Raw genomic sequence first — 27,701 nt, 5'->3', positions numbered from 1 at the left:
AGTTATTAGAGCAACAGACAGCAATAAAAGCAATAGAATGTTATCAAAGAAATAGAATGAAATAGAAACAGTAGAGAGGTGGCTAACTGTTTTTGACTTGTTGTTGAAGCTCAGAGAGCTGAGGGGTTGGCAGAGTGTGTTTGAATAAAAAGAGTCGGAGGAGGAGAGGATGGAGAGAAGCAGACAGACGGAGAGATAATGTGTCATGGTGGACGATCAGGCAGAGCTAGTGGATCCCAGGAGGGACATACAGAGCAGGAGCTGCTCTACAAGCTCATCCATCACACACACACACACACACTCACACATGCACGTGCTGCCTGCCATATGAAGCTCAATAAAGCTGGATCAGCCCCATGTGTGTGTGTTTGTTTACGGGTGATGAGTGCTACAGGTACAGAGATGCCAGTTAACCCCCCTTAAAGCTGGGCCCCAAAGGATTGTGGGTTGTTTACTGAAGCTGTGATATGAAGCGTCAGCAGTTAGTGTCTGATCATCAGATCATCGCTGACAGCTGCAGGCACTTTGTTCACAGAGGATTCACTTTAGAGACAGAAACCAGGAGTCACACACAAATCAACGAAGGAAACCACCACGGCCCAGTCTGAGGATCACTGAGTCTCAGTTTCACTGTAACTAACAAGCCTCACCAAAGTCAGCTGAGAAGCTACAGGTTTTTTTGCAGTGCAGTTAAAATCACGGGAGGAATTCTTGATGAAGCAGCTTCATGATTCCTTTAACACCTGTCCTCCAGGAAACATTTTTAGCTTCAGCTTTAATTAAAATCAGACGTCTGATGATTAGGAGTGAAGAACTATTTCCTCTGCCCGGCTCTTTCATCCCCTGCTGCTGTTTCTTCTGATGATGATGATGATGGAGATGATGATGATGAAGAAGCAGGTGGACTGCAGTGCTTTCTGCTGATCACTGCAGAGCCTCCAAACTGATCTGATTGACGATAATCTGATTATCAGACTGGATCGATGGAGAGCACAGGCTGAGAGGAGGAAATGCTGCTTCAAACATGTCTGATTGGAGTTTTTTCTTCTTAACTGAAACATTTAACTCAACTTTCCAATAATAACAAAGCATGTCTGAAATCTTACAGATGTTAGGGTGAATTCGGCTCATGAATCATCCAGGAGGGAAGACTCAACCTTAACAGATGTTAACTTTTTGTGGGCGATGAGGTGTGTTTGTGATCGCTGGATTTGGACGTTATGTTGCATAAAAGTAGTAGCTGTGCTGATTTAAAAGGAGGTTGGTGTTATGTTTGTACGCCGAATTAAAGTACATATAATATAGATAAATTATCATGTGTCACTTTTTTCTCACACTCAGTGTGCGGGTAAAGTAAGTCCACATGAAAATAAATTCACACAATTTCAAACGCGCATCGGTATAAGCGGCTCTTCATGCACGCGTTAACCGGCAAACGGGAGGGTAACCCGGGATAACACGGTGAAGATTTACAGTGGAGCTCCGGTTCAGAGCCAGTGTCAGTAAATCAAACCTAAAACAGCCTTGAAAATCTTAATCTATGACTTCACCGAAAGGATAACACAGAAAGGCGCCAAACCTCATAGGAAAAACAGCGAATTTAAGAAAAGAAAAAGGTTAGAAGCAGGACTCACATTGACAGCAGGTCTGGGAGGTCTGCTCGGTGTCAGTCCGGGAGGGTTGGACCAGTCGGGGTGCAGATGTGTGAAGGTGTGTGTTTAGCGTGTGTAGGGAGAGTCCTGCAGCAGACACACACACACTCTCTCTCCGGTTAGCACCGCGGCACCGGGAGCAGCGGGGCTCTGATGATTAACAGCCGCGTGTCAGGGTTCGATCACGGCTGTAAATCTCCAGGAGTAACGGCGGCGGGGCACCGGGCTGGGCTCCGGTTGTCTGGGAAGTCTTCCAGCTGAGCGCGGGGAGGCTGTCCGGATTATTAACGAGCCCGGGTTAGACACGCGTGCTAATCCACTTATTTCAACCAATTTAGGATTAAACTGGTCTTAAAAACACCAAACAGGGACGCCACACAGGTAAACAAACACCTGAACTGAAGTTTGAACAGACTGATAGAAGTTAAACTGAACTTTCTGTGTCAGAAATCTGCAGAAAACACCAGAAAGGGACTTTAGGCTCCTGCGAGTGTGTGTCTGTGTGTGTTTCTGTGTTCATGTAGGAAGTGGAGGTTGACTGTATTCCGGGAGTCGCTCCTCCTCCTCCTCACGGACTGTTGCGACATCGATTTGTGATTTCCCAACAGCATGAGGCTCAGACCAGAGTCTGATAACAGAGAAAACACATAGTCTGATGTGTGTGTTTACAACCTGTCAGGGTCACACACACACTGCTGAGGATCAGGGGGACTCAGACATGGGACTGAAGGAAAAGGGGTTCTGTCCCAGCCTCAGTGGAGCCTTGTTTTTAGGAGATCCTTTTTATTAAGGTCTGGAATGAATAAAACCTGACACATCATCAATATTTTAATCAATTAAAACTTATTTCCATGTATTAGACTTCAGTGTGTTTAGTTCAAATGAGGCTATTACAGTAGGCTAAATCTCTGATGTGTGGGCTCCCTCTAGTGGTGTAAGATTCAAAGTACAGCTTCAAAACTCCAAAGGAGGTAAACAGAACTGAAATCTACTTTTCTTACATTAGATGAGAGGAAATATTTGTGTATTAGATCATTCAACAAATTTGCACTTTCCCCTAAGTGGACCCTTTGAATCTGATTTGTCAGGGTAAAAGTGGGCATCACATGTCCATCCATCCATTTTCTTCCGCTTATACGGGGTCGGGTTGTGGGGGCAGCAGCCTAAGCAGGGAAGCCCAGACTTCCTTCTCCCTAGCCACTTCGTCCAGCTCTTCCGGGGGGATCCCAAGACGTTCCCAGGCCAGCCGAGAGATGTAGTCTCTCCAGCGTGTCCTGGGTCTGCCCCGGGGTCTCCTCCCAGTGGGACGTGTCCTGAGCACCTCACCAGGGAGGCGTCCAGGAGGCACCTTCGTCAGATGCCCGAGCCACCTCAGAGAGGGTGGAAGCAGCGGCTCTACTCTGAGCTCCTCCCTGATAGCCGAGCTTCTCACCCTATCTCGAAGGGAGAGCCCGGCCACCCAGCAGAGGAAGCTCATTTCAGCCACTTGTACCCGCGATCTTGTTCTTTCGGTCACTACCCAAAGCTCATGAGCATAGGTGAGGGTGGGAACGAAGATCGACCGGTAAACAAGGAGCTTTGCCTCCCTCTTCGCCACGACAGACCTGTGCAGAGTCCGCATTACTGCTGACGCTGCACCAATCCGCCTGCCGATCTCTCGCTCCATCCTTCCCTCACTCGTGAACAAGACCCCGAGATACTTAAACTCTTCCACTTGGGGCAGGATCTCATCCCCGACCATGGACTCGGATTTAGAGGTGCTGATTCTCATCCCAGCCGCTTCACACTGGGCTGCTAACCGATCCAGAGAGAGTTGAAGATCACGGCTTGATGAAGCCAACAGGACCACATCATCTGCAAAAAGCAGTGATCCAATCCTGAGGTCACCAAACCGGACCTCCTCGACACCCTGGCTGCGCCTAGAAATTCTGTCCATCAAAGTTATGAACAGAATCGATGACAAAGGGCAGCCCTGGCGAAGTCCAACCCTCAGAGTACGAGGAAACGAGTCCGACTTACTGCCAGCAATGCGGACCAAGCTCTGGCACCAGTCGTACAGGGAACGGACGGCTCGTTTGGTTCTAATCACGGTTCTAGTTCTCTGCACCAAGCGTTGGGCTCAGATGAGTTTCAGGGTTTTAATGGAGCCGTTGCCCTCTGTGCTGGATCCTTTGATGAGATGGAAGTGTAATAACGTCCCTTTAACAAGGCCAGTTAACAATGACATCCACTAAGCTCTGTTTGATTCCCACATAAAAACCCTCAATCAGAGCCGCAGCAACGGCCTGGACCACCGCCAGAGACAGAGACAGATCACTCCATCTTTACAATCAGGAGGAAGTTAAGAGAACAAATCATCTCTGGGATTAAATAATCTGTACTTTAAAAACTCCAGAGGACAATCAAAGCTACAGCTTCAGCTCAATAAATCAGATTATTGTGTTAAAGTTCATTTGTTTCAGTTGGTTTTTCAGACTTGGCTCCTGTCCACAACGTCAGAACAACCTGCTGACAGAAAGAGACACAAACCTTTGAACCTGCTGTTAGAGAGGACTCTGACCCAATGATGAGAGTTAACGGTTTGATTGAAAAAATAACAACGAGAGCTGCTCTGAGAGACACTGAGAGACAGACGATCAGATTCACCTTCAGACCAAAGACAGACAGCTGCTGGAGGAGAACACTGGGAACTCTGGGAACTCTGGGGACTCTACCATCAGGCTTTTACAACTTTGAAGCAAAGAGAAAGAAATTTTCAAGGCTCAGGGAGAGACTTCCTGAAGCTGCGTGCCTGCTGCGTCTTCAGCTTCACTGTCAGACAGAATGGCGTCCAGACTGGAGGAGGATCTGAGCTGTCCGGTCTGCCATGAGGTCTATAAAGATCCGGTCATCCTGTCCTGCAGCCACAGCTTCTGTAAAGACTGTCTGCAGAGCTGGTGGAGGGAGAAGGAGGACAGAGAGTGTCCAGTTTGTAAGAGGAGACATTCAAAAGAAATGCCACCTCTTAACTTCACTTTAAAGAATCTGTGTGAGAGTTTCCTCCAGGAGAGAGGTCAGAGACCTTCAGAGGATCTCTGCAGTCTGCACTCTGAGAAACTCAAACTCTTCTGTCTGGACCATCAGGAGCCAGTTTGTCTCGTCTGCAGAGATTCAGAGACACACAGCAAGCACAGATTCAGACCCATCGATGAAGCTGCTGGAAACCACAAGAAGAAGCTTCTGGAAACTCTGCAGCCCTTAAAGAGGAAGTTAAAGGTTTGTGAAGAAGCTAAAGTGAAGTTTGATCAAACTGCTCAACACATTCAGGTCCAGGCCCGACACACAGAGAGGCAGATTAAGGAGCAGTTTAAGAAGCTTCATCAGTTTCTAGAAGAGGAAGAGGAGGCCAGGCTGTCTGCACTGAGGGAGGAAGAGGAGCAGAAGAGTCAGAGGATGAAGGAGCAGATGGAGGCTCTGAGCAGAGAGATAGCAGCTCTTTCAGACACAGTCAGAGACACAGAGGAGCAGCTGAGAGCTGGAGACGTCTCATTCCTGAAAAACGACAAGGCTGCAGTGGAAAGAGTCCAGCAGCGCCCCCTGCTGGAGGATCCACAGCTGCCCTCAGGAGCTCTGATAGAGCAGGCCAAACACCTGGGCAACCTGAGCTTCAACATCTGGAACAAGATGAAGGACATGGTCTCCTACAGTCCTGTGGTTCTGGATCCAAACACTGCTGCACCAGACTTCATCTTGTCTGAGGATCTGACCTCAGCAAGAGGAGGAGCGGGACAGAAAGTTCCTGAGAATCCAGAGAGGGGAAAAACCTGGTCTGTCCTGGGCTCTAAGAGCTTTAACTCAGGGACTCACAGCTGGGACGTGGAGGTTGGAAACAGTTTAGACTGGAGCCTGGGTGTTTTATCAGGGTCTGTTCAGAAGGAGAGATTTACTGAGTCTGGATTTTGGAGAATACGGTTCTTTGGTGGTCAATACAGAGCAGATTCCTCATCCCATCCTGTCTCTGTTTTGTCAGTGAAGAATTGTCTCCAGAGGATCAGAGTGAATCTGGACTGGGACAGAGGACAGCTGTCGTTCTCTGATCCTGATACTAACACACACATACACACCTTCACACACACTTTCACTGAGAAATTGTTTCCACTCATTTACACAAGGGAAAAACAACCAATGAGGATTTTACCTCTGAAGGTCTCTGTGAGCGTGGGACAGAAATAGATGATGATGATGAACTTATTTCTCAGTTCTTCTCATAGTGATCAGAGTCAAAGTGTGATTTTATTGAATGTTTACTGTAATCTGTGATCTGATTGGTTGTTGGTCTAAATAAAATGCTGGTGTTGAACTCTGACCTGTTACTGTGATGTGTGAACATCAATAACACCTTCACTGATCTGAAGAGTCGTCCCTGCCCCACAGTGGGTGATCCTGTGGGCTGCACATTTTTGGGCCTTTTTCAAAAGTTATCTTCTCCTAGGCCATAAATGATGTCGGCTTGAAATTTGCTCAGATGACAGAGTGGGCCCTGCTTTACAAAAGCTCTGTGGGAATCTGTTTTTTCAGAAATGGTTTTTGAATGACAAGTCCTTAAAGTTGGTGAACCCCAAAGACGCCTTCTCAGCTGACCCCCTATTAGAATGAATGGGAGATATAGATCTAGCTCCACACATGCTGCAGCATTTAGGTTGCTAGACAAAAAAGTAAAAATCCTCAGGTGTCCCTTGAAATAGATGATAAGGTGCCTCATTTCTCACTGGCCAAGTTACCTAGTGAGTTTTTTTTTAATGACCAAAATTAATTTTCAACTGCAATTGACAGGATGGCGGATGTTAATTCAGAATTCTGATTTGCATAACTCTTCATTTATGTCTCAATTTGTAAGTAGGGAAGAAACTAAACAGAAATAGTCTCTGACCCATTGCTCAAAGAGATTCAGGTGTCAGTTTTGTCTTCTAATGTCTTATAATCAGACATTTTTCTGGACTAGTTAGGTGGATGTGGCTCAGATTAAGTCTAATAAGACAGTTTCACTACATATCAGACATAAACTTTTCATTAGATTTCCCTTTTTGCAGTTTACCTCAGTTCTGTCCTTGAGTTTTGTGCTGATTATGCAAATCAGAATCCTGACAGGGTGAGACAAACCTGCTCACCGCAGCTCTAAATTAACTTTTTTGATCATCAGCCGATCAGAATTTACACTAGCCAAATTTTTCCCATGATTAAAAGACAGACATTAAAAGTAAATAAATTTGTTTGATCATTTTTTTCACTAAAGCTTTAAATCAACCTGACACTAAAGCTGGAAATGTATACCCAATCAAAATGATTAAAATTAATTGAAACTTGAGAATAAACAAAACTATCCCAACATGTCATTTCTCATTAAGGACCGAAGCTTAAAAGAGGAAAATGCCCAATTTGGCACAAACCTCTGATTAAACGAAAAATTCAATATTAAACCAGCATTGACCCCCGACATACCAAAATGTGCTCTCTAGCACAACCTAGGCACACTAAATCAGCTCTTATGAGCAGTGGGAATGTCGTAGAGGGATCAAACCAAAGTCAAAATCCTTGTTTCATTAGGATGCTAAAATCACACATTGACACCCTTGACCTATCTCAAACAGGAAGCCAGCAATTTGCCTTTCAAAATAACATTTTGCCACATTTTTGGGCCTTTTTCAAAAGTTATCTTCTCCTAGGCCATAAATGATGTCAGCTTGAAATTTGCTCAGATGACAGAGTGGGCCCTGCTTTACAAAAGCTCTGCATGAATCTGTTTTTTCAGAAATGGTTTTTGAATGACAAGCCCTCAAAGTCGGTGAATCCCAAAGAAGCTCTCTCATCTCCCCCTATTAGAATGAATGGGAGATACAGCTCCAGCTTCACACATGCTGCAGCATTTGGGCAACAAGACAGAGACTGACACTGGCTCTGAACCGGAGCTCCACTGTAAATCTTCACATTGTTATCCAGGGTAACCCTCCCATTTGCCTGTTAACGCGTGCATGAAGAGCAGCTTATACAGATGCACGTTTGAAATTGTCCAAATAACGGCATTAAAAAAGTTCTTAGGATCAATTGATTGTCCAATCAAAGACACAGCTCAGGTCACGTGACTGACAAGCACCCTGTAGCTGTTCGAATTGAAACTTAGAGCCGGCGTAAGGAGCCTTTTCTGTTTTAATGGTGTCTGTCCTTTAAAGAAATAATGAACTGTTGATCAGCTATGAAAGAGTGTTTATCTCTAAAAACTGAATGGAACTGGAGTATTTTCAAAACTTTAAACTTTATGTTCAAACAGATTATTGTGATAAAGTTCATTTATTTCAGTTGGTTAATTCAAAAGTTAAACTTTAATATTTTATCTACAGAGATGCAGATTTTATTTTCCAGCAGGACTTGGCTCCTGTCCACAACGTCAGAACAACCTGCTGACAGAAACTTAAGAGACAGAAACCGTTGAACCTGCTGTTAGAGAGGACTCTGACTCACTGAGAAGTTTATAGTTTGATTGAAGAAATAACAACAAGAGCTGTTCCAACTTGTTTCTAATTTTGCAGAAGCTCCGCCCCCTTACCTGACTCACCCGAGACTTACCAGGAAACAGGTTTACATTTGTCCTGACTGAGCCGAGAGAGACGCTGAGAGACAGACGCTCAGATTCACTTTAAGACCAAAGACAGACAGCTGCTGGAGGAGAACACTGGGAACACTGGGAACACTGGGAACTCTGGGAACTCTACCATCAGACTTTTACAACTTTGAAGCAAAGAGAAAGAAACTTTCAAGGCTCAGGGAGAGACTTCCTGAAGCTGCGTGCCTGCTGCGTCTTAAGCTTCGCTCTCAGACAAAATGGCGTCCAGACTGGAGGAGGATCTGAGCTGTCCGGTCTGCCAGGAGGTCTATCAAGATCCCGTCATCCTGTCCTGCTGCCACAGCTTCTGTAAAGACTGTCTGCAGAGCTGGTGGAGGGAGAAGGAGGACAGAGAGTGTCCAGTTTGTAAGAGGAGAAATTCAAAAGAAATGCCACCTCTTAACTTCGCTTTAAAGAATCTGTGTGAGAGTTTCCTCCAGGAGGGAGGTCAGAGACCTTCAGAGGATCTCTGCAGTCTGCACTCTGAGAAACTCAAACTCTTCTGTCTAGACCATCAGGAGCCAGTTTGTCACATCTGCAGAGTTTCAGAGAAACACAGACGGCACAGATTCAGACCCATCGATGAAGCTGCTGGAAACCACAAGAAGAAGCTTCTGGAAACTCTGGAGCCCTTAAAGAGGAAGTTAAAGGTTTGTGAAGGAGCTAAAGTGAAGTTTGATCAAACTGCTCAACACATTCAGGTCCAGGCCCGACACACAGAGAGGCAGATTAAGGAGCAGTTTAAGAAGCTTCATCAGTTTCTAGAAGAGGAAGAGGAGGCCAGGCTGTCTGCACTGAGGGAGGAAGAGGAGCAGAAGAGTCAGAGGATGAAGGAGCAGATGGAGGCTCTGAGCAGAGAGATAGCAGCTCTTTCAGACACAGTCAGAGACACAGAGGAGCAGCTGAGAGCTGGAGACGTCTCATTCCTGAAAAACTACAAGGCTGCAGTGGAAAGAGTCCAGCAGCGCCCCCTGCTGGAGGATCCACAGCTGCCCTCAGGAGCTCTGATAGAGCAGGCCAAACACCTGGGCAACCTGAGCTTCAACATCTGGAACAAGATGAAGGACATGGTCTCCCACAGTCCTGTGGTTCTGGATCCAAACACTGCTGGATCTAAACTCATCCTTTCTGAGGATCTGGCTTCAGTGAGACCAGGAGAGAAACAGGAAGTTCCTGAGAATCCAGAGAGAGGAAAGTTCTCTGTCCTGGGCTCTGAGAGCTTTAACTCAGGGACTCACAGCTGGGACGTGGAGGTTGGAGACAATAAGCACTGGAGCCTGGGTGTTTTATCAGGGTCTGTTCAGAAGGAGGGGTTCAAACTGTCTGGATTTTGGGTAATGTTGTTCTTTGGTGGTAAATACACAGCAGCCTCCTTATCCCGTCCTGACTCTGTTCTGTCCGTAAAGAATTGTCTCCAGAGGATCAGAGTGAATCTGGACTGGGACAGAGGACAGCTGTCGTTCTCTGATCCTGATACGAACACACACATACACACCTTCACACACTCTTTCACTGAGAAGCTGTTTCCACTCATTTACACAAGGGATGAACAACCAATGAAAATTTTACCTCTGAAGGTCTCTGTGAGCGTGGAACAGAAATGGGATGATGATGATGGTGATGAACTAATTTCTCAGTTCTTCTTATGGTGATCAGAGTCAAAATGTGATTTTATTGAATGTTTACTGTAATCTGTGATCTGATTGGTTGTTGGTCTAAATAAAATGCTGGTGTTGAACTCTGACCTGTTGCTGTGATGTGTGAACATCAATAACACCTTCACTGATCTGAAGAGTCGTCCCTGCCCCACAGTGGGTGATCCTGTGGGCTGCACATTTTTGGGCCTTTTTTAAAAGTTATCTTCTCCTAGGCCATAAATGATGTCGGCTTGAAATTTGCTCAGATGACAGAGTTGGCCCTGCTTTACAAAAGCTCTGCGGGAATCTGTTTTTTCAGAAATGGTTTTTGAATGACAAGCCCTCAAAGTCGTTGAACCCCAAAGACGCCCTCTCCTGTTCCCCCTATTAGAATGAATGGGAGATATAGATCTAGCTCCACACATGCTACAGCATTTGGGCATCAAGACAGAAAAGTAAAAATCCTTAGGTGTCCCTTGAAACAGGTGATAAAGTGCCTCATTGTGCCTCGATCACATTTTAGAGTAAGATAAAGAAATTAAAAAGTCTGTTAAATAAACACACACAGTAAAGCTTCAGGAAGATCTAATGCACAAATATTTCCTCCCATCTAATGTGAGAAAAGTGGATTTCAGTTCTGTTTACCTGCTTTGGTGTTTTGAAACTGTGCTTTGAACCTGACACCACTAGAGGGAGCCAACACATCAGAGATGTACTGTAACACCCTCCTTTAAACTAAACACACTCGAATCTACGACATGAAAAAAGTTTTAATTGAGTCATACATTATTATTGTATTTTCTGTGATCAGACTCTGGTCTGAGCCTCATGCTTTTGGGAAATCACTGATCGACATTGCAACTCTCAATGTGAGTCCCGCGTCTAACGTTTTTCTTAAATTTGCTGTTTTTCCTATGGGGTTTGGTGCCTTTCTGTGTTACCCTTCCAGTGAAGTCATAGATTTAGATTTTTCAGGCTGTTTTAGGTTTGATTTACTGACACTGGCTCTGAACCGGAGCATGACTGTAAGTTTTCACCGTGTTATCCCGGGTTACCCTCCCGTTTGACGGTTAACGCGTGCGCGAAGTGCCGCTTGTACATATGCGCATTTGAAATTGTGTGAATTTATTTTCACATGGACGTACTTTACCCGCACACTGCCTCTGAGAGAAAAACGACGCATGTCTATTAATTCATATTATATGTCCTTTAATTCGGCGTACAAACATAACACTAACCTCCTTGTAAATCAGCACAGCTACTACTTTTATTCAACATAACGTCCAAATCCAGCGATCACAAACACACCTCATCGCCCACAAAAAGTTAACATCTGTTAAGGTTGAGTCTTCCCTCCTGAATGATTCATGAGCCGAATTCACCCCAACAGCTGTAAGATTTCAGACATGCTTTGTTATTATTGGAAAGTTGCGTTGAATGTTTCATTTAGGAAGAAAAAACTTCAAAACCCCAACTTCAAAATTACTTCACTGAAAAAAGCCGCAGCTTATTAAACTGAACAAATAATGTTTTTCAGCTTCACAGTGTCATGGTCAGACATGTCTCTGCTGACTTCAGTAAGACTTGTTAGTTACAGTGAAATTGAGACTTAATGATCCTCAGACTGGGCCTCTGCCTCCTTTTTCAAATCAAACAGCAGAAAATAAGCAAACATGCTAACATGCTAACTGTCTTCCTGCAGGGCTCCCTTCATCTCCAACTCCTCTTCATCGTGGTGGTTGGAGTCTCACCAGCTCTGGGGCAGATCAACGAGGAACCAGGTAGGTTTAAAATCTGTTCTCATTGGCTCTCATTTATCAGTCTTGTGTGGGATTTGGCGCAGATCTGGGTGTAAAAATGAGCTTATGGCAACGTTGACGTGTGATTTATGAAATGTGCTTATCAGGGCCAATCACGGCGTACGCCTGAACAGCTGTTGACAAATATGGCAGCTGAAAATGATCGTAATTTAAATAACATGCCACTAAATATTCAAGGTCCAGCTGGCCAAACCCACGAAGTTTATGACATGGAGGGACGCATTACGGGAAAAAGAAGTGTTCTCTGTGCTGGAGATCGACACCATAGCACCAAGGTAGAGAGAAATGACGCCGCAATGTTTGGGAGTCGGACAAAGCGAGTCAGAAAAAACTTGTCTGCAAGGAAATCACTTCAGCCGTCAGCAGCGTGGATGTGACGAACTAAAATACAGCAGAGTTTTAAACCTTTACAGTTGGAAAAATAAGTATTAAATGCGTCAACCTTTTATCTGACTAAATTCATTTCTTAAGCTGTAATTCAAACAAAATTCCTCCCAGACATTGGTATTAACTCAAATAATCCACACATGAAAAGAAATCACAACGTTCAGGTCCATAAATAATGATTATGGTGAATTAAGTACGATAACACAGGAAAAAAGTATTGAACACGCTAACTGAGACTCATCTAATACTTAGTGGAGAAGCCTTTGTTTGCAATGACAGCTTCCAGAAGCTTCTTGTATGTTTGAACTAATGGCCCACACTGCTCAGGTGTGATTTTGTCCCATTCCTCTGCACAGATTGTCTTTAAATCTGGAATATTCTTTGGTGCCCTCTGGTGAACCCTTTTCTTTACTTCTTTCCACAAATGTTCAGTTGGATTGAAGTCAGGTGATTGACTAGGCCGTTCTAACAGATTGATTTTCTTTTTTTGAAAATATTTGAGAGTCAACTTTGCCGTGTGCTTTGATCGACTGGAAAAGGAAAGAGTGAGGATGGTGTTGAACAAGGAGGAGTATGGTTCCCTCTTTGGCAGAACAAAAACTGAAACTGTTACGTCAGAGTCACCACAAGAATTGGGTGAGGTTTTGAGCACCACTCCCAGATCCTCAAGCAAGAATGCAGACGCAGAGGCAGATCTCGCTGCCAAGCTACAGCAAGCAAAGTCCCTTCAAGAATTACATGCTCATCAAGTCAAACTTGATAAACTGAAGAGTGAATGGAAACTAAGAGAAACACAAATGTTGGTAAGGTTCAAACAGAAGGAGGCTGAGGCAAAGTTGAAGTTGGAAGAGGAAGAAACAAAACTGCAACAGTTACAAATGGAAAATGAAGTCAAAATGGCAGAAGCTCAGGTAAAGGTTTATAACAGCTATGATATACTTGAGGGATGTGAAGTGGAATCTGAATCTAAGTTTCTGCACCACAGTCAAAACACGGAGTATAAATGTGTTCTTGATGCCCAAGCCACACCTTTTTGGCCTGGTCTGGTATTTCCTGACCCACTGAAAGTTCAACAGGAAGCCAGTCTTGTACAAGCAATGAGGAGTTCACTCACCTCCAGCCAGCTTCCAGTCCCAGAGCCAACAATATTTTCTGGTGAGCCGTTGAAGTTTATTGATTGGAAGATCTCCTTCATGGCCCTTATTGGAGAAAAGCCCCTCCCCATCAGTGAAAAGATGTTTTATCTTAAGAGTTACCTCGCTGGGGAGGCACGCAAAGCTGTCGAAGGTTTCTTTTATGGAAACTCAGAGGACGCATATAATGGGGCTTGGGCAACACTTCAGGATCGCTTTGGAAGTCCGTTTGTGGTACAAAGGGCTTTCAGAGACAGGCTCGCAAAATGGCCCAGGATAGCTGCCAGTGACCCCATAGCACCAAGAGACTTTGCTGATTTTCTTCAAGGATGTGTAGAGGCTATGCCTCATGTCAAAGGGCTAGCAATTTTAAATGATTGCAAAGAAAATCATAAACTCCTTAAGAAATTACCCGAATAGCTGGTGCTTAGTTGGAACCGCAGTGTGGTGAAAGAACTGGATAAGTCTAGAGATTGTCCAAGTTTTGCTCATTTTGCGGAGTTTATGCAAAAGGAGGCTCGCATAGCCTGTAATCCTATTGCCTCACCCCTTCTGATCAATCTAAAGGCTACAGAAGAAAAGATACCAAAGAAAGCCAAGCCATTTAAAACCAGTGTTCAACCAAAGAAATCTTCCATTACTGCAGATAATATGAGACCAAAACCACCTTGTCTGGTTTTTAAAAATGAGACACACGGTGTTGTTAAATGTCCATTCTTCAACGATAAGACGATAGAAGAGAAGAGGGCCTTCATTCATGAAAACCATCTTTGTTTTGGATGTTTGAAAAAGGGGCGTATCACTTTTATACACCTGCTGAGTAACACCATGAAGCAAAATTAAGACGGGCATTAAGAAATACCCCTCCCCTTTAAAGGCAGCAAACCAACATCTTTGCCAAATAAGAGGTTGGCCACTGCACACCTACAACATTGGAAAAGAAAGTTAATAGGCTGTATTATGAACACTACTTGGCCTTCATGGAAGAGATATTTCAAAGAGCTGCTTGCATCAGACACAATGGGTTTTATTGGTGTGAATTACTGCAGTATGTGAAAGGTCAGAGGTTATCGATGGCCTAGAAATTATATTTGATTCGCAAAAGGTTTGCTCATTGTCACATATTTTGATGAGAGTGTAACTGGCTGCCCTTTCTGCAACGTTGTTATCGTATTATTTTTTGGGGGGGGTTTCTGTCGTGATGCTTTTTTTGTTTCCGACCGGAAGGTGTGCTGTCAGGAAGCATTTAAGTGATGCACTCCTGTGTTGTTGTTTGAGCTTCTTTCTTGGAACAGCATGGTATGTTTCATGTCTCCCATTTACTTTCATTCATTCATTCATTCTTTCTTTGAAGTTTGGCCAGTTGTTTATTATTCGTTTCTTTTGGTAGCATGTATACGCTCCCACCAGAGATTCTCGATGTTGCCTCAGAGTTATTAGCACCCCTGGTCGGTAGAGTGAGGTATGTGTTTTGTTTGTTTATTTGTTGGAACTGTTGTACTTCGGCCAGTAATGTTTATGATGCATTTTGTACAAGTAATGAAATGTGCATTTTAATCAGCTGAGTTTCTAATGGACTTTGTGTATTTCAAGTAAATGAATTTATGTAAAGGAGTATTTTATATTTTTGTAACTGAGTGATTTTAAAATTGTAATGAAATTTTCTTGATGTGTCTATCTAGTTTCACGGTGCCGATTAAATAAAGGAAAGTTGCACCTGTCGAGTTTGTCTGCTTTGTTTGAGTGGCCGGGGACCAGCTACACTTTGGATGGTTGTCCTGCTGGAAGGTCCAGCCACGTCTCATCTTCATCATCCTGGTGGATGGCAGCAGATTCAGATCAAGAATTTCCCCATACATGGCTCCATTCATTGCTCCGTCAGTTATATGAAGTTTGCCAACACCATGAGATGAGAAACAACCCCATGCCATGATGCTTCCACCTCCAAACTTCACTGTTGGTGTAGTGTTTTTTGGCTGATGTGCAGTGCCATTTCTCCTCCAAACATGGTCTGTAGTATGACAGCCCAAAAGTTCAGTTTTGGTCTCATCTGACCAGACAACATTCTCCCAGTATTCTACAGGCTTGTCAAGATGCTGTTTAGCAAACTTTAAACCAGCTTCAACATGCCTTTTCTTGAGGAATGGAGTCTTGCGGGCTGAGCGTCCATAGAGGCCATGGTGGTGGAGTGCATTGCCTATTGTTTTCTCTGTAACAATCGTACCTGCTGCCTCCAAGTCTTTCTGGAGCACTTTCAGGGTGGTCCTTGGCTTGTTGACACCATTAAATGAGATATTTGAGTTGTTACACCTAAATGATCAATCAGATTATTGTGCTAAAGTTCATTTCTTTCGGAAGATCAATTTAAAAGTTAAACTTTAATATTTTATCTACAGAGATGCAGATTTTATTTTCCTGCAGGACTTGGCTCCTGTCCACAACATCAGAACAACCTGCTGACAGAAACTTTAGAGACACAAACCTTTGAACTTGCTGTTAGAGAGGACTCTGACCCAATGATGAGAGTTTATAGTTTGATTGAAGAAATAACAACAAGAGCTGTTCCAACTTATTTCTGATCTTTCAGAAGCTCCGCCCCCTTACCTGACTCACCTGAGAAAAACTAGGAAACAGGTTTACATTTTTCATAACTGAGCCGAGAGAGACGCTGAGAGACAGACAATCAGATTCACCTTCAGACCAAAGACTGACAGCTGCAGGAGGAGAACACTGGGAACACTGGGAACTCTGGGAACTATACAATCGGACTTTTACAACTTTGATTAAAAGGGAAAAAAACTTTCAAGGCTCAGGGAGAGACTTCCTGAAGCTGCGTGCCTGCTGCGTCTTCAGCATCACTCTCAGACAGAATGGCGTCCAGACTGGAGGAAGATCTGAGCTGTCCGGTCTGCCAGGAGGTCTATCATGATCCGGTCATCCTGTCCTGCTGCCACAGCTTCTGTAAAGACTGTCTGCAGAGCTGGTGGAGGGAGAGACCAACACGAGAGTGTCCAGTTTGTAGGAGGAGAAGTTCAAAGGATTCACCACCTCCTAACTTCACTTTAAAGAATCTGTGTGAGAGTTTCCTCCAGGAGAGAGGTCAGAGACCTTCAGAGGATCTCTGCAGTCTGCACTCTGAGAAACTCAAACTCTTCTGTCTGGACCATCAGGAGCCAGTTTGTCTCGTCTGCAGAGATTCAGAGAAACACAGCGAGCACAGATTCAGACCCATCGATGAAGCTGCTGGAAACCACAAGAAGAAGCTTCTGGAAACTCTGGAGCCCTTAAAGAGGAAGTTAAAGGTTTGTGAAGGAGCTAAAGTGAAGTTTGATCAAACTGCTCAACACATTCAGGTCCAGGCCCGACACACAGAGAGGCAGATTAAGGAGCAGTTTAAGAAGCTTCATCAGTTTCTAGAAGAGGAAGAGGAGGCCAGGCTGTCTGCACTGAGGGAGGAAGAGGAGCAGAAGAGTCAGAGGATGAAGGAGCAGATGGAGGCTCTGAGCAGAGAGATAGCAGCTCTTTCAGACACAGTCAGAGACACAGAGGAGCAGCTGAGAGCTGGAGACGTCTCATTCCTGAAAAACTACAAGGCTGCAGTGGAAAGAGTCCAGCAGCGCCTCCTGCTGGAGGATACAGAGCTGCCCTCAGGAGCTCTGATAGAGCAGGCCAAACACCTGGGCAACCTGAGCTTCAATATCTGGAACAAGATGAAGGACATGGTCTCCTACAGTCCTGTGGTTCTGGATCCAAACACTGCTGGTCCAGAACTCATCCTGTCTGAGGATCTGACCTCAGTGAGACCAGGAGAGAAACAGGAAGTTCCTGAGAATCCAGAGAGGAGAATAGCTTGGTCTGTCCTGGGCTCTGAGAGCTTTAACTCAGGGACTCACAGCTGGGACGTGGAGGTTGGAGACAGTTTACACTGGAGCCTGGGTGTTTTATCAGGGTCTGTTCAGAAGGAGAGATTCAAACAGTCTAGATTTTGGAGAATACGGTTCTTTGGAGGTAAATACAGAGCAGCCTCCTCATCCCGTCCTGTCTCTGTTCTGTCCGTGAAGAATCGTCCTCAGAAGATCAGAGTGAATCTGGACTGGGACAGAGGACAGCTGTCGTTCTCTGATCCTGATACTAACACACACATACACACCTTCACACACACTTTTACTGGGAACCTGTTTCCATACATTGACACATGTATGAACCAACCACTGAGGATTTTACCTCTGAAGGTCTCTGTGAGCCTGGAACAGAAATAGATGATGATTATGATGATGATGATGATGATGATGATGATGATGATGATGATGATGATGATGATAATGATGATGATGATTATTAGTGATCTCTCCAAACCTTTCCTCTCTTCTTTCCATCAGGGTTTGAACGTGTTTACTGTTTGATGATTGACATGTTATCTGTTTAATTAACCCTTTAATTCAGTGACAGATGATCTGTTCTTTATTCAAAGATGTTTCCTTGTGTCTGTTTTTAACGTTGGTTTATTTTGCTTTATGTTGAGTCTGTAAATAATCAGAGTTTGTTCAGTCTGTTTCCTTTAACTCATTTTTCAGTTCTTATAGTGATCAGAGTCAAAGTGTGATTTTATTGAATGTTTACTGTAATCTGTGATCTGATTGGTTGTTGGTCTAAATAAAATGCTGGTGTTGAACTCTGACCTGTTGCTGTTATGTGTGAACATCAATAACACCTTCACTGATCTGAAGAGTCGTCCCTGCCCCACAGTGGGTGATCCTGTGGGCTGCACATTTTTGGGCCTTTTTTAAAAGTTATCTTCTCCTAGGCCATAAATGATATCGGCTTGAAATTTGCTCAGATGACAGAGTGGACCCTGCTTTACAAAAGCTCTGTGGGAATCTGTTTTTTCAGAAATGGATTTTGAATGACAAGCCCTCAAAGTCGTTGAACCCCAAAGACGCCCTCTCCTGTTCCCCCTATTAGAATGAATGGGAGATATAGATGTAGCTCCACACATGCTACAGCATTTGGGGCATCAAGACAGAAAAGTAAAAATCCTTAAGTGTCCCTTGAAACAGGTGATAAAGTGCCTCATTGTGCCTCGATCACATTTCAGAGTAAGATAAAGAAATTAAAAAGTCTGTTAAATAAACACACACAGTAAAGCTTCAGGAAGATCTAATACACAAATATTTCCTCTCATCTAATGTGAGAAAAGTGGATTTCAGTTCTGTTTACCTGCTTTGGTGTTTTGAAGCTGAGCTTTGAACCTGACACCACTAGAGGGAGCCAACACATCAGAGATTTACTGTAATACCCTCCTTTAAACTAAACACACATTTGAATCTAAAACATTGAAAAAAGTTTTAATTGAGTCATATATTATCATTGTATTTTCTGTGATCAGACTCTGGTCTGAGCCTCATGCTTTCGGGAAATCAAAGATCGACATTTCAACTCTCAATGTGAGTCCTGCGTCTAACGTTTTTCTTAAATTCGCTGTTTTTCCTATGAGGTTTGGTGCCTTTCTGTGTTGTCCTTCCAGTGAAGTCATGGATTGAGATTTTCAGGCTGTTTTAGGTTTGATTTACTGACACTGGCTCTGAACCGGAGCTCCACTGTAAATCTTCACCGTGTTATTCCGGGTTACCCTCCCCTTTGCCGGTTAACGCGTGCATGAAGAGCCGCTTGTACAGATGCGCATTTGAAATTCTGTGAATTTATATTCATGTGGACTTACTTTACCCGCACACTGAGTCTGAGAGACAAATGACACATGATCAATAATCCAGATAATATGTCCTTTAATTCGGCGTACAAACATAACACCAACCTCCTTTTAAATCAGCACAGCTACGACTTTTATTCAAGATAACGTCCAAATCCAGCGATCACAAACACACCTCATCGCCCTCAAAAAGTTAACATCTGTTGAGGATAAGTGTTCTCTCCTGATTGATTCATGAGCCGAATTCACACTAACAGCTGTAAGATTTCAGACATGCTTTGTTATTATTAGAAAGTTGAGTTAAATGTTTCAGTTAAGAAGAAAAAACTTCAAAACTGCAACTGCAAAATAACTTCACTGAAAAAAGCCGCAGCTTATTGAACTGAACAATATCGTTTTTCAGCTTCACAGTGTCATGGTCAGACATGTCTCTGCTGGCTTCAGTGAGACTTGTTAGTTACAGTGAAACTGAGACTTAATGATCCTCAGACTGGGCCTCTGCCTCCTTTTTCAAATCAAACAGTAGAAAATAAGAAAATATGTTAACATGCTAACTCTCTGTCTTCCTACAGGGCTCCCTTCATCCTCACCCTCCTCTTCCTCCTCTTCATCGTGGTGGTTCGAGTCTCACTGGCTCTGGGTCAGATCAACAAGGAGGAGGAACCAGGTATGTTTAAAATCTGCCCTCATTGGCTCTCATTTATCAATTTTCTGTGGGACTTGGCGCAGATTTGGGTGTAAAAACAAGGTTATGGCAATGCTGATGTGTGATTTATGAAATGTGCGTATCAGGGCAAATCACGCCGTACACCTGATCAGGTGTTGATTAATGTGGCAGCTGAAAATGACTGTAATTTTAATAACATGCCACTAAATATTCAATGTCTAGCTGCTGGAGCGCATTGCGTATTGTTTTCTCTGTAACAATTGTACCTGCTGCCTTCAAGTCTTTCTTGATGATAAGGTGGTGCTTCTTCCACTTGTGAATAATGGCCCCAACGGTGCTGACTGGAATATTCAGGTGCTTTGATATAAGTCTGTAACCAGTTCCATTCTGATGCTGAGCAACAATCAGGTTGTGAATGTCTTCAGAGAGCTCTTTGCCTTTACCCATCATGAGGTGTGTGGTATTTCACTGCTTGGTGAAAAAACAACCTTTTTTATAGAACCATCAATTTGCTCTAGCCCAGCTGATGTTGGTTTGCACTAATTGGAAGTTCAAGTAATAATTACTGACAGATTTCAGGTGGTATGGTGCATTTCCTGTCCAAAGTATACAGCCTTTCCATGGTGTGTTCAATACTTTTTTGCTGTGTCATCGTACTTAATTCACCATAATCATTATTTATGGACCTGAATGTTGTGATTTCTTTTCGTGTGTGGATTATTTGAGTTAATACCAATGTCTGGGAGAAATTCTGTTTGAATTGCAGTTTTGGAAATAAATGTGATGGGGAAAAAGTTAACGCGTTCAATACTTATTTTCCTCACTGTTAGTCCGACCACAGTACCCAGTCCTCAGGGGACAGATTCCAGACTGCCCTCAAAAATAACAAGGATAACAAGAACCTGGCTGTATGAAGAGGGTAAGGAAGGAGGGACTCAGGTGGACCTTTAGTCGGTCAACAGTTGTGAACCAACCTTGAAGTTCAGGCTGAGACCACCTGCTGACGTGAGACCAGAGACTGGAGTTTACCTGGAAACCCAACGAAAAGCCGGGACAGGAGTCGCCTTTCAAGACACTTTTACCCATCAAGATGGTGCCGGTGTGTGTGGCTGCTCGTCTGTCGCTGCTACGTTTGTTTGTGTTTTTGCTGTTCCTGAGTTTGATCTTTCTAGAAAATGAGTCTCTGCTGGTTTATGATCACCAAACTCTCTTAAACTTTCAACATTCTTGCCATCACCCAGTCTTGTTCAATAACTATGGACATCAAACTTTACCCCCGCTTCTGTTGGGAGTCCCGACTCACCTGCACCGGGTTCCCATGCCCTCCACTCGGCGAAGGCGTCTCCGCAGCCGTGGCAAGCGAAGCAATTGGATGGTCAAACTTAAGGTTGCTTTGATATGTGATGCTTTTCAGCCATTGCACGAATATAGTTTGCCTCGTTGCTTCCTGGATCCTGTTGATGTCTGCCTGGTGCCTTTGGTTGGCTTTGACGACAAGACCCATCAGTCTGCTGGTCAGTGTCACCCGCGACTTACCCTGGGCCGGGAAAATCTCGGGAACCTCCAGCCACTGCGCCGATCTCCTCGACTGGAGGAAGCCGGTGCTCCAGCTGCGGCCAGAGTTGGTCTGGTGAACGCCAGATCGCTGGCAAACAAGACCTTTATTCTAAGGGATTTCTTTGGTTCCGAAAAACTGGATTTTCTGTGCATCACAGAGACGTGGCTGAGTGCTGGGGAGTCCGGTGTTCTATCCGATCTTTTCCGGCAGCTTGCTGCTATTTTAACACGCCACGGGCCTCAGGGAGAGGAGGTGGGACTGCGACTGTCTACAGAAAGGACTACAAATGTAAGCTGAGTTCCTTACAGTCTTCATCTTTCACCAGCTTTGAAATAACCTCATTTGAGGTGAGCTGCGCTAACCCGGTTTTCTGCGCTGTTTTATATCGCCCTCCCAAATACAATAAGAACTTTTTAAATGATTTCTCAGATCTTTTAGCTTGGATCATGCTGACTTATGGTCATGTTCTTATTGTTGGGGACTTTAATATCCATGTGTGCTGTCCTGATAAGCCACTGGTGAACGACTTTTTAAGCCTCATTGACTCTTTTAACCTAGTGCACTCTGTACCTGGTCCTACACATGTGCATGGTCACACACTGGACCTGGTTCTTTCATGCGGTCTGCCTGTCGCCGATTTGCGAGTGTTTGATTCAGGACTTTCAGATCATATGTCTGTGTTATTTGATGTTGTGTTGCAAAGAACTGAGCTCAAATGTCGTGCTCCTGTTCGGCCATGGTGGGTGTTTAACCCTTCCTCTGCCGCTCAGTTTTCCGCTGCTTTGGATCAGCTTTCTGTCCCGCCTGACTTTTCCTCCTGGGACATAGAAGAGCTTAGCTCCTGGTTTGAGTCCTCTTGTCAAACCACCCTGGACTCTGTGGGTCCTTTGAAGCCCAGGCAGTCAAAGGCTAAACCTGAGCCCTGGTTTAACGACAGAACGCGTGCTGTTAGGAGGCACTGAAACACTGGAAATGTTTCAGTCAGGTTTTAAAGCCCTTCATAGCACAGAGTCAGCTTTAGTATGAGTTTTTAAGGATATATACTCCATCTGTGATTCTGGTGATTATGCTGTGCTGGTTCTACTTGATTTAACTGCTGCTTTTGACACAGTGGACCACAGTATTTTAATATCTCGTTTAAAAAACCAAGTGGGCCTATGTGACACTGCTCTTGATTGGTTTAAATCCTATCTGACTGACAGGTCTTTCAGTGTTAATATTTTAGGCTCAGAGTCATCCTCTGCTCCTCTGTCACGTGGGGTCCCACAGGGCTCAGTCTTGTGGCCGTTACTCTTTTCTTTGTATATACTGCCACTGGGGTCTATACTAAGAAAGCATGGAATAGCCTTCCATTGCTATGCTGACGACTGTCAGATTTATGTGCCCTTAAAAGCAAAAAATGGCTTCTCATTCAAACTCCTCCTTGTTGGTCTGGAAGACATTAAATCGTGGTTAGCCCTGAACTTTTTAAACTGTAACGAAAGGAAAACAGTCCAGGAAGAAGCTCAGAGGGAACAGGGCCTTCTCTAATGTTGCTCCTCCATTGCGGAACAGTCTTCCCCTGCACATTAGAGAGGCCCCTTCACTGACCACTTTTGAAAACATGTCTTAAAACCCATTTTTATTCTTTGGCTTTTAACTCCACCGAGACTCAGTTTCTTTGCCTGGTCTTAGTCTCTTTTATTTTCTTTTATTCCCTTTTACTTGCTTTTTTAAAATTTGCTTTTATTGTTTTTACAATGTTTTTCTTTTACTTGTCTGTTTTTATCATTTCATTTTGATCTACCTGTGTTTTTAAAAGTGCTCTGTAAATAAAGCTGGTGAGGCACGAGCACTTGAGTTAGGGTTAGCTTGAGAGCTGGCGCCCAGTCTACCTTCATCAGGGGAGCCAAATTATTGTTGGCAGGGTCGTCTAAAAGGGATCAGGAACTAGTCAGCAGGGACTAAGAGGTGGCGTAGATGGACGAGGTGGTGATGGATCTCTCTAAACACAGAATGCCACGATGTTTCATTTCTGACATCTGCAGGAGAAACTGTACGGAGAGGAAAAGCAGGAGGAGCACGATGCAGCAAAGCATGTAAGGAAGCTTCTTCAACCAGGACATTGTCACTTTATTTAAGAGTGAACATCCAAACTCTATCCCTGACTGTGTCTGAGTTTGTGTCAGGACACATCAATCACATCACCCTGCTGACAGAAACATTAGAGAAACAAACATTAAACCTCCACCTCACAGAGAAATTTAATCTACTGATAAAAGGACTTTATGTTCAGTGCAGAAACAAAAGTTAGAGCAGGTCACACTTGTTCCTGTAATCACAAGCCCCCCCCCCCCCCCCCCCCCCCCCCCCCCCCAACTCCCCGGAGACAAACACGGAAACAGGAAACATGTTTTCATGTTTGAGCTGAGAGACGCTGAGAAACAGACTCAAAGCTTCACCTTCAGACCAAAGACAAACAGCTGCAGGAGGAGAACACTGGGAACACTGGGAACACTGGGAACTCTACCATCAGACTTTTACAACTTTGAAGAAAAGAGGAAGAAACTTTCAAGGCTCAGGGAGAGACTTCCTGAAGCTGCGTGCCTGCTGCGTCTTCAGCTTCACTCTCGACAAAATGGCGTCCAGACTGGAGGGGGATCTGAGCTGTCCCGTCTGCCATGAGGTCTTTAAAGATCCGGTCATCCTGTCCTGCTGCCACAGCTTCTGTAAAGACTGTCTGCAGAGCTGGTGGAGGGAGAGACCAATGCAAGAGTGTCCAGTTTGCAGGAAGCAATATTTAAGGGATTCCCCACCTCCTAACTTTGCTTTAAAGAATCTGTGTGAGAGTTTCCTCCAGGAGAGAGGTCAGAGACCTTCAGAGGATCTCTGCAGTCTGCACTCTGAGAAACTCAAACTCTTCTGTCTGGACCATCAGGAGCCAGTTTGTGTGATCTGCAGAGATTCAGAGAAACACAGCGAGCACAGATTCAGACCCATCGATGAAGCTGCTGGAAACCACAAGATGAATCTTCAGGAAACTCTGCAGCCCTTAAAGAGGAAGTTAAAGGTTTGTGAAGGAGCTAAAGTGAAGTTTGATCAAACTGCTCAACACATTCAGGTCCAGGCCCGACACACAGAGAGGCAGATTAAGGAGCAGTTTAAGAAGCTTCATCAGTTTCTAGAAGAGGAAGAGGAGGCCAGGCTGTCTGCACTGAGGGAGGAAGAGGAGCAGAAGAGTCAGAGGATGAAGGAGCAGATGGAGGCTCTGAGCAGAGAGATAGCAGCTCTTTCAGACACAGTCAGAGACACAGAGGAGCAGCTGAGAGCTGGAGACGTCTCATTCCTGAAAAACTACAAGGCTGCAGTGGAAAGAGTCCAGCAGCGCCCCCTGCTGGAGGATCCACAGCTGCCCTCAGGAGCTCTGATAGAGCAGGCCAAACACCTGGGCAACCTGAGCTTCAACATCTGGAACAAGATGAAGGACCTGGTCTCCTACAGTCCTGTGGTTCTGGACCCAAACACTGCTGCTCCAGATCTCATCCTGTCTGAGGATCTGACCTCAGTGAGACCAGGAGAGAAACAGGAAGTTCCTAAGAATCCAGAGAGGGGAAAAGCATGGTCTGTCCTGGGCTCTGAGAGCTTTAACTCAGGGACTCACAGCTGGGACGTGGAGGTTGGAGACAACAGAGACTGGAACCTGGGTGTGACATCAGGGTCTGTTCAGAAGGAGAGATTCAAAGAGTCTGGATTATGGACGATATGGTTCAATGGTGGTAAATATGGAGCATCCTCTTCATCCCCTCCCGGCTCTGTTTTGTCTGTGAAGAATTGTCTCCAGAGGATCAGAGTGAAACTGGACTGGGACAGAGGACAGCTGTCGTTCTTTGATCCTGATACTAACACACACATACACACCTTCACACACACTTTCACTGAGAAGCTGTTTCCATACATCAACACATGGGATAAAAAAACACTGAAGGTTTTACCTCTGAAGGTCTCTGTGAGCGTGGAACAGAAATAGATGATGATGATGATGATGATGATGATGATGATGATGATGACGATGACGATGATGATGATGATGATGATGATGATTATTATCAGTGATCTCTCCAAACCTTTCCTCTCTTCTTTCCATCAGGGTTTGAACGCGTTTACTGTTTGATGATTGACATGTTATCTGTTTAATTAACCCTTTAATTCAGTGACAGATGATCTGTTCTTGATAATTTCAGGAATCTTGATACTTGATGAAGAAGACTCAGGAGACTCAGATGGCTTAAGTTGTAATAGTTTATATAGCTCGATCGAGGAGAATATGACAGACAGTACACATGGTGCCCAGTGTAATGCAAAGTCAGTTCTAACAGACGACTCTGTGTGTTCAGTATTTAGTATTCTTGAGATTGGGATTGTTATGTCTATCTATCAGCAAGGGGGGTTCAGCTTAGCTTGGGAACTCAATGTGAGAAACAGCGTTCAAGGAGACAGGAACGTGTGAATCGGATCCAACCCAGACTAAGAAAAACACTGTCTCTGTGTAAAGATAACTTTAAGGCAAATACAGGTATTATTGTGACACATATAGAGGCAATTTAGAGAATTAATTAAGGAAAGGCATAAAGCAATATGAAAATTCCACCACAGTTCTTTATTCAAAGATGTTTCCTCGTGTCTGTTTTTAAGGTTGGTTTGTTTTACTTTATGTTGAGTCTGTAAATAATCAGAGTTTGTTCAGTCTGTTTCCTTTAACTTATTTCTCAGTTCTTCTTAAAGTGATCAGAGTCAAAGTGTGATTTTATTGAATGTTTACTGTAATCTGTGATCTGATTGGTTGTTGGTCTAAATAAAATGCTGGTGTTGAACTCTGACCTGTTGCTGTGATGTGTGAACATCAATAACACCTTCACTGATCTGAAGAGTCGTCCCTGCCCCACAGTGGGTGATCCTGTGGGCTGCACATTTTTGGGCCTTTTTCAAAAGTTATCTTCTCCTGGGCCATAAATGATATCAGCTTGAAATTTGCTCAGATGACAGAGTGGACCCTGCTTTACAAAAGCTCTGTGGGAATCTGTTTTTTCAGAAATGGTTTTTGAATGACAAGCCCTCAAAGTCGGTGAACCCCAAAGATGCCCTCTCCCGTCCCCCCTTTTAGAATGAATGGGAGATATAGATCTAGCTCCACACATGCTACAGCATTTGGGCATCAAGACAGAAAAGTAAAAATCCTTAAGTGTCCCTTGAAACAGGTGATAAAGTGCCTCATTGTGCCTCGATCACATTTCAGAGTAAGATAAAGAAATTAAAAAGTCTGTTAAATAAACACACACAGTAAAGCTTCAGGAAGATCTAATACACAAATATTTCCTCTCATCTAAAGTGAGAAAAGTGGATTTCAGTTCTGTTTACCTGCTTTGGAGTTTTGAAGCTGTGCTTTGAACCTGACACCACTAGAGGGAGCCAACACATCAGTGATTTTCTGTAATACCCTCCATTCAACCAAACACACTAAAGTCTAAAACATGGAAATGAGTTTTAATTAATTCAAATATTAATAATGTGTCAGGCTTTATTCATCCCAGACCTTAAAAAACAGGATCCCCTAAAAACAAAGCTCCACTGAGGCTGAGACAGAAACTAACCAGAGGGTCATCACTTCACATTTAACCCACAGGAGAGGCAGACACACACACTTTTACCTGTTCCCTCAGTCCCAGGTCTGAATCCTCCTCCTGATCCTCAACAGTGTGTCAGAGTCCATTAAAGCCTGTGTGTGTGTGACCCAGTAGACACACAGTTTGGTGTGTGTGTGTGTGTCTAACGTTTTTCTCAAATTCTCTGTTTTTCCTATGAGGTTTGGTGCCTCTCTCTGTTATCCTTTCAGTGAAGTCATGGATTGAGATTTTTCAGGCTGTTTTAGGTTTGATTTACTGACACTGGCTCTGAACCGGAGCTCCACTGTAAATCTTCACTGTGTTACCCCGGGTTACCCTCCCGTTTGCTGGTTAATGAGTGCATGAAGAACTGCTTATACAGATGCGCATTTAAAATTGTGTTAATTTATTTTTATGTAATTTGCCAAATTACTCGCACGTAGACTTAATCCTTTAATGACCATATTGATCAATTGTGATCAAATGGGCTTCATTAAATCAAGGTCTTCCTCTGACAATATGAGAAGACTACTTCATATCATTCATAGGGCCTCAATGCTCCAACTACCTGCAGCAGTTTTTTCTCTGGATGCCATGTAGGCGTTTAATCGCTTAGAATGGCAGTACATGTGTGTGGCTTCCTGCTTTCCTACAGACGCTTTTCTGCTTGCTCTCTTCCCTGCACAGACTTTTTTGCTTATATTTGCTTATTTTCCATTTTTTCCATCAAATAATCAAAAGCGGCGGCTTTTGGAGACCTACAAGACTTAGGATCATTTGTTTTTCGAGATTAAAGGGAGATTTTTAAACATTTTTTGACTTTCCTGATACTGCGCGAGGGCGGCCTGCCAACCGCACAAGCCT

General features: G+C 44.0%; 5 protein-coding genes across 6 annotated transcripts in view; 4 read left to right on the top strand and 1 right to left on the bottom strand.

The window, feature by feature from the left end:
• Nucleotides 1-2,265, bottom strand: part of il1rap (interleukin 1 receptor accessory protein) — a 46,262-nt gene extending 43,997 nt beyond the window's left edge. Inside the window, exon 1 of one of the 2 annotated variants that reach the window (XM_074679208.1) lies at nt 1,635-2,265. In XM_074679208.1, coding sequence (XP_074535309.1) covers nt 1,635-1,636 — 2 coding nt within the window. In that variant the 5' untranslated portion in view covers nt 1,637-2,265. The remainder of the gene's footprint in view (nt 1-1,634) is intronic. The other variant, XM_074679209.1, reaches the window with a different exon arrangement.
• Nucleotides 2,266-4,466: 2,201 nt separating this feature from the next.
• LOC141797638 (E3 ubiquitin-protein ligase TRIM39-like) lies at nt 4,467-5,864 on the top strand. The gene has a single exon (XM_074679212.1). It carries the CDS (start codon nt 4,476-4,478, stop codon nt 5,862-5,864), a length of 1,389 nt encoding a protein of 462 aa, XP_074535313.1. The 5' UTR covers nt 4,467-4,475.
• A 2,634-nt stretch (nt 5,865-8,498) lies between these two features.
• Nucleotides 8,499-9,941, top strand: LOC141797396 (E3 ubiquitin-protein ligase TRIM39-like). Its single transcript, XM_074678711.1, has one exon. The coding sequence runs from the start codon at nt 8,508-8,510 to the stop codon at nt 9,939-9,941; it is 1,434 nt and encodes a 477-aa protein (XP_074534812.1). The 5' UTR covers nt 8,499-8,507.
• A 6,186-nt stretch (nt 9,942-16,127) lies between these two features.
• Nucleotides 16,128-17,525, top strand: LOC141797881 (E3 ubiquitin-protein ligase TRIM39-like). The gene has a single exon (XM_074679568.1). The coding sequence runs from the start codon at nt 16,137-16,139 to the stop codon at nt 17,523-17,525; it is 1,389 nt and encodes a 462-aa protein (XP_074535669.1). The 5' UTR covers nt 16,128-16,136.
• A 6,272-nt stretch (nt 17,526-23,797) lies between these two features.
• On the top strand, nt 23,798-25,204 carry LOC141797828 (nuclear factor 7, brain-like). The gene has a single exon (XM_074679512.1). It carries the CDS (start codon nt 23,816-23,818, stop codon nt 25,202-25,204), a length of 1,389 nt encoding a protein of 462 aa, XP_074535613.1. The 5' UTR covers nt 23,798-23,815.
• The last annotated feature ends 2,497 nt before the right edge of the window (nt 25,205-27,701 follow it).

Source organism: Halichoeres trimaculatus, unplaced genomic scaffold (genome assembly GCF_033239565.1).
Source record: "Halichoeres trimaculatus isolate MK-OKI-2021-1 unplaced genomic scaffold, fHalTri1.1 fHalTri1_scaffold_9, whole genome shotgun sequence".
In the NCBI taxonomy this organism is placed as follows: Eukaryota; Metazoa; Chordata; class Actinopteri; order Labriformes; family Labridae; genus Halichoeres; species Halichoeres trimaculatus.
Note: the sequence above shows the minus strand (reverse complement) of the source record. Positions and strands in the feature narration are given on the sequence as shown.

Bases quoted from the DNA above. Each gene is read 5' to 3' on its own strand.
- LOC141797638 (XM_074679212.1), top strand. From the start codon at position 4,476: ATGGCGTCCAGACTGGAGGAGGATCTGAGCTGTCCGGTCTGCCATGAG.
- LOC141797396 (XM_074678711.1), top strand. From the start codon at position 8,508: ATGGCGTCCAGACTGGAGGAGGATCTGAGCTGTCCGGTCTGCCAGGAG.
- LOC141797881 (XM_074679568.1), top strand. From the start codon at position 16,137: ATGGCGTCCAGACTGGAGGAAGATCTGAGCTGTCCGGTCTGCCAGGAG.
- LOC141797828 (XM_074679512.1), top strand. From the start codon at position 23,816: ATGGCGTCCAGACTGGAGGGGGATCTGAGCTGTCCCGTCTGCCATGAG.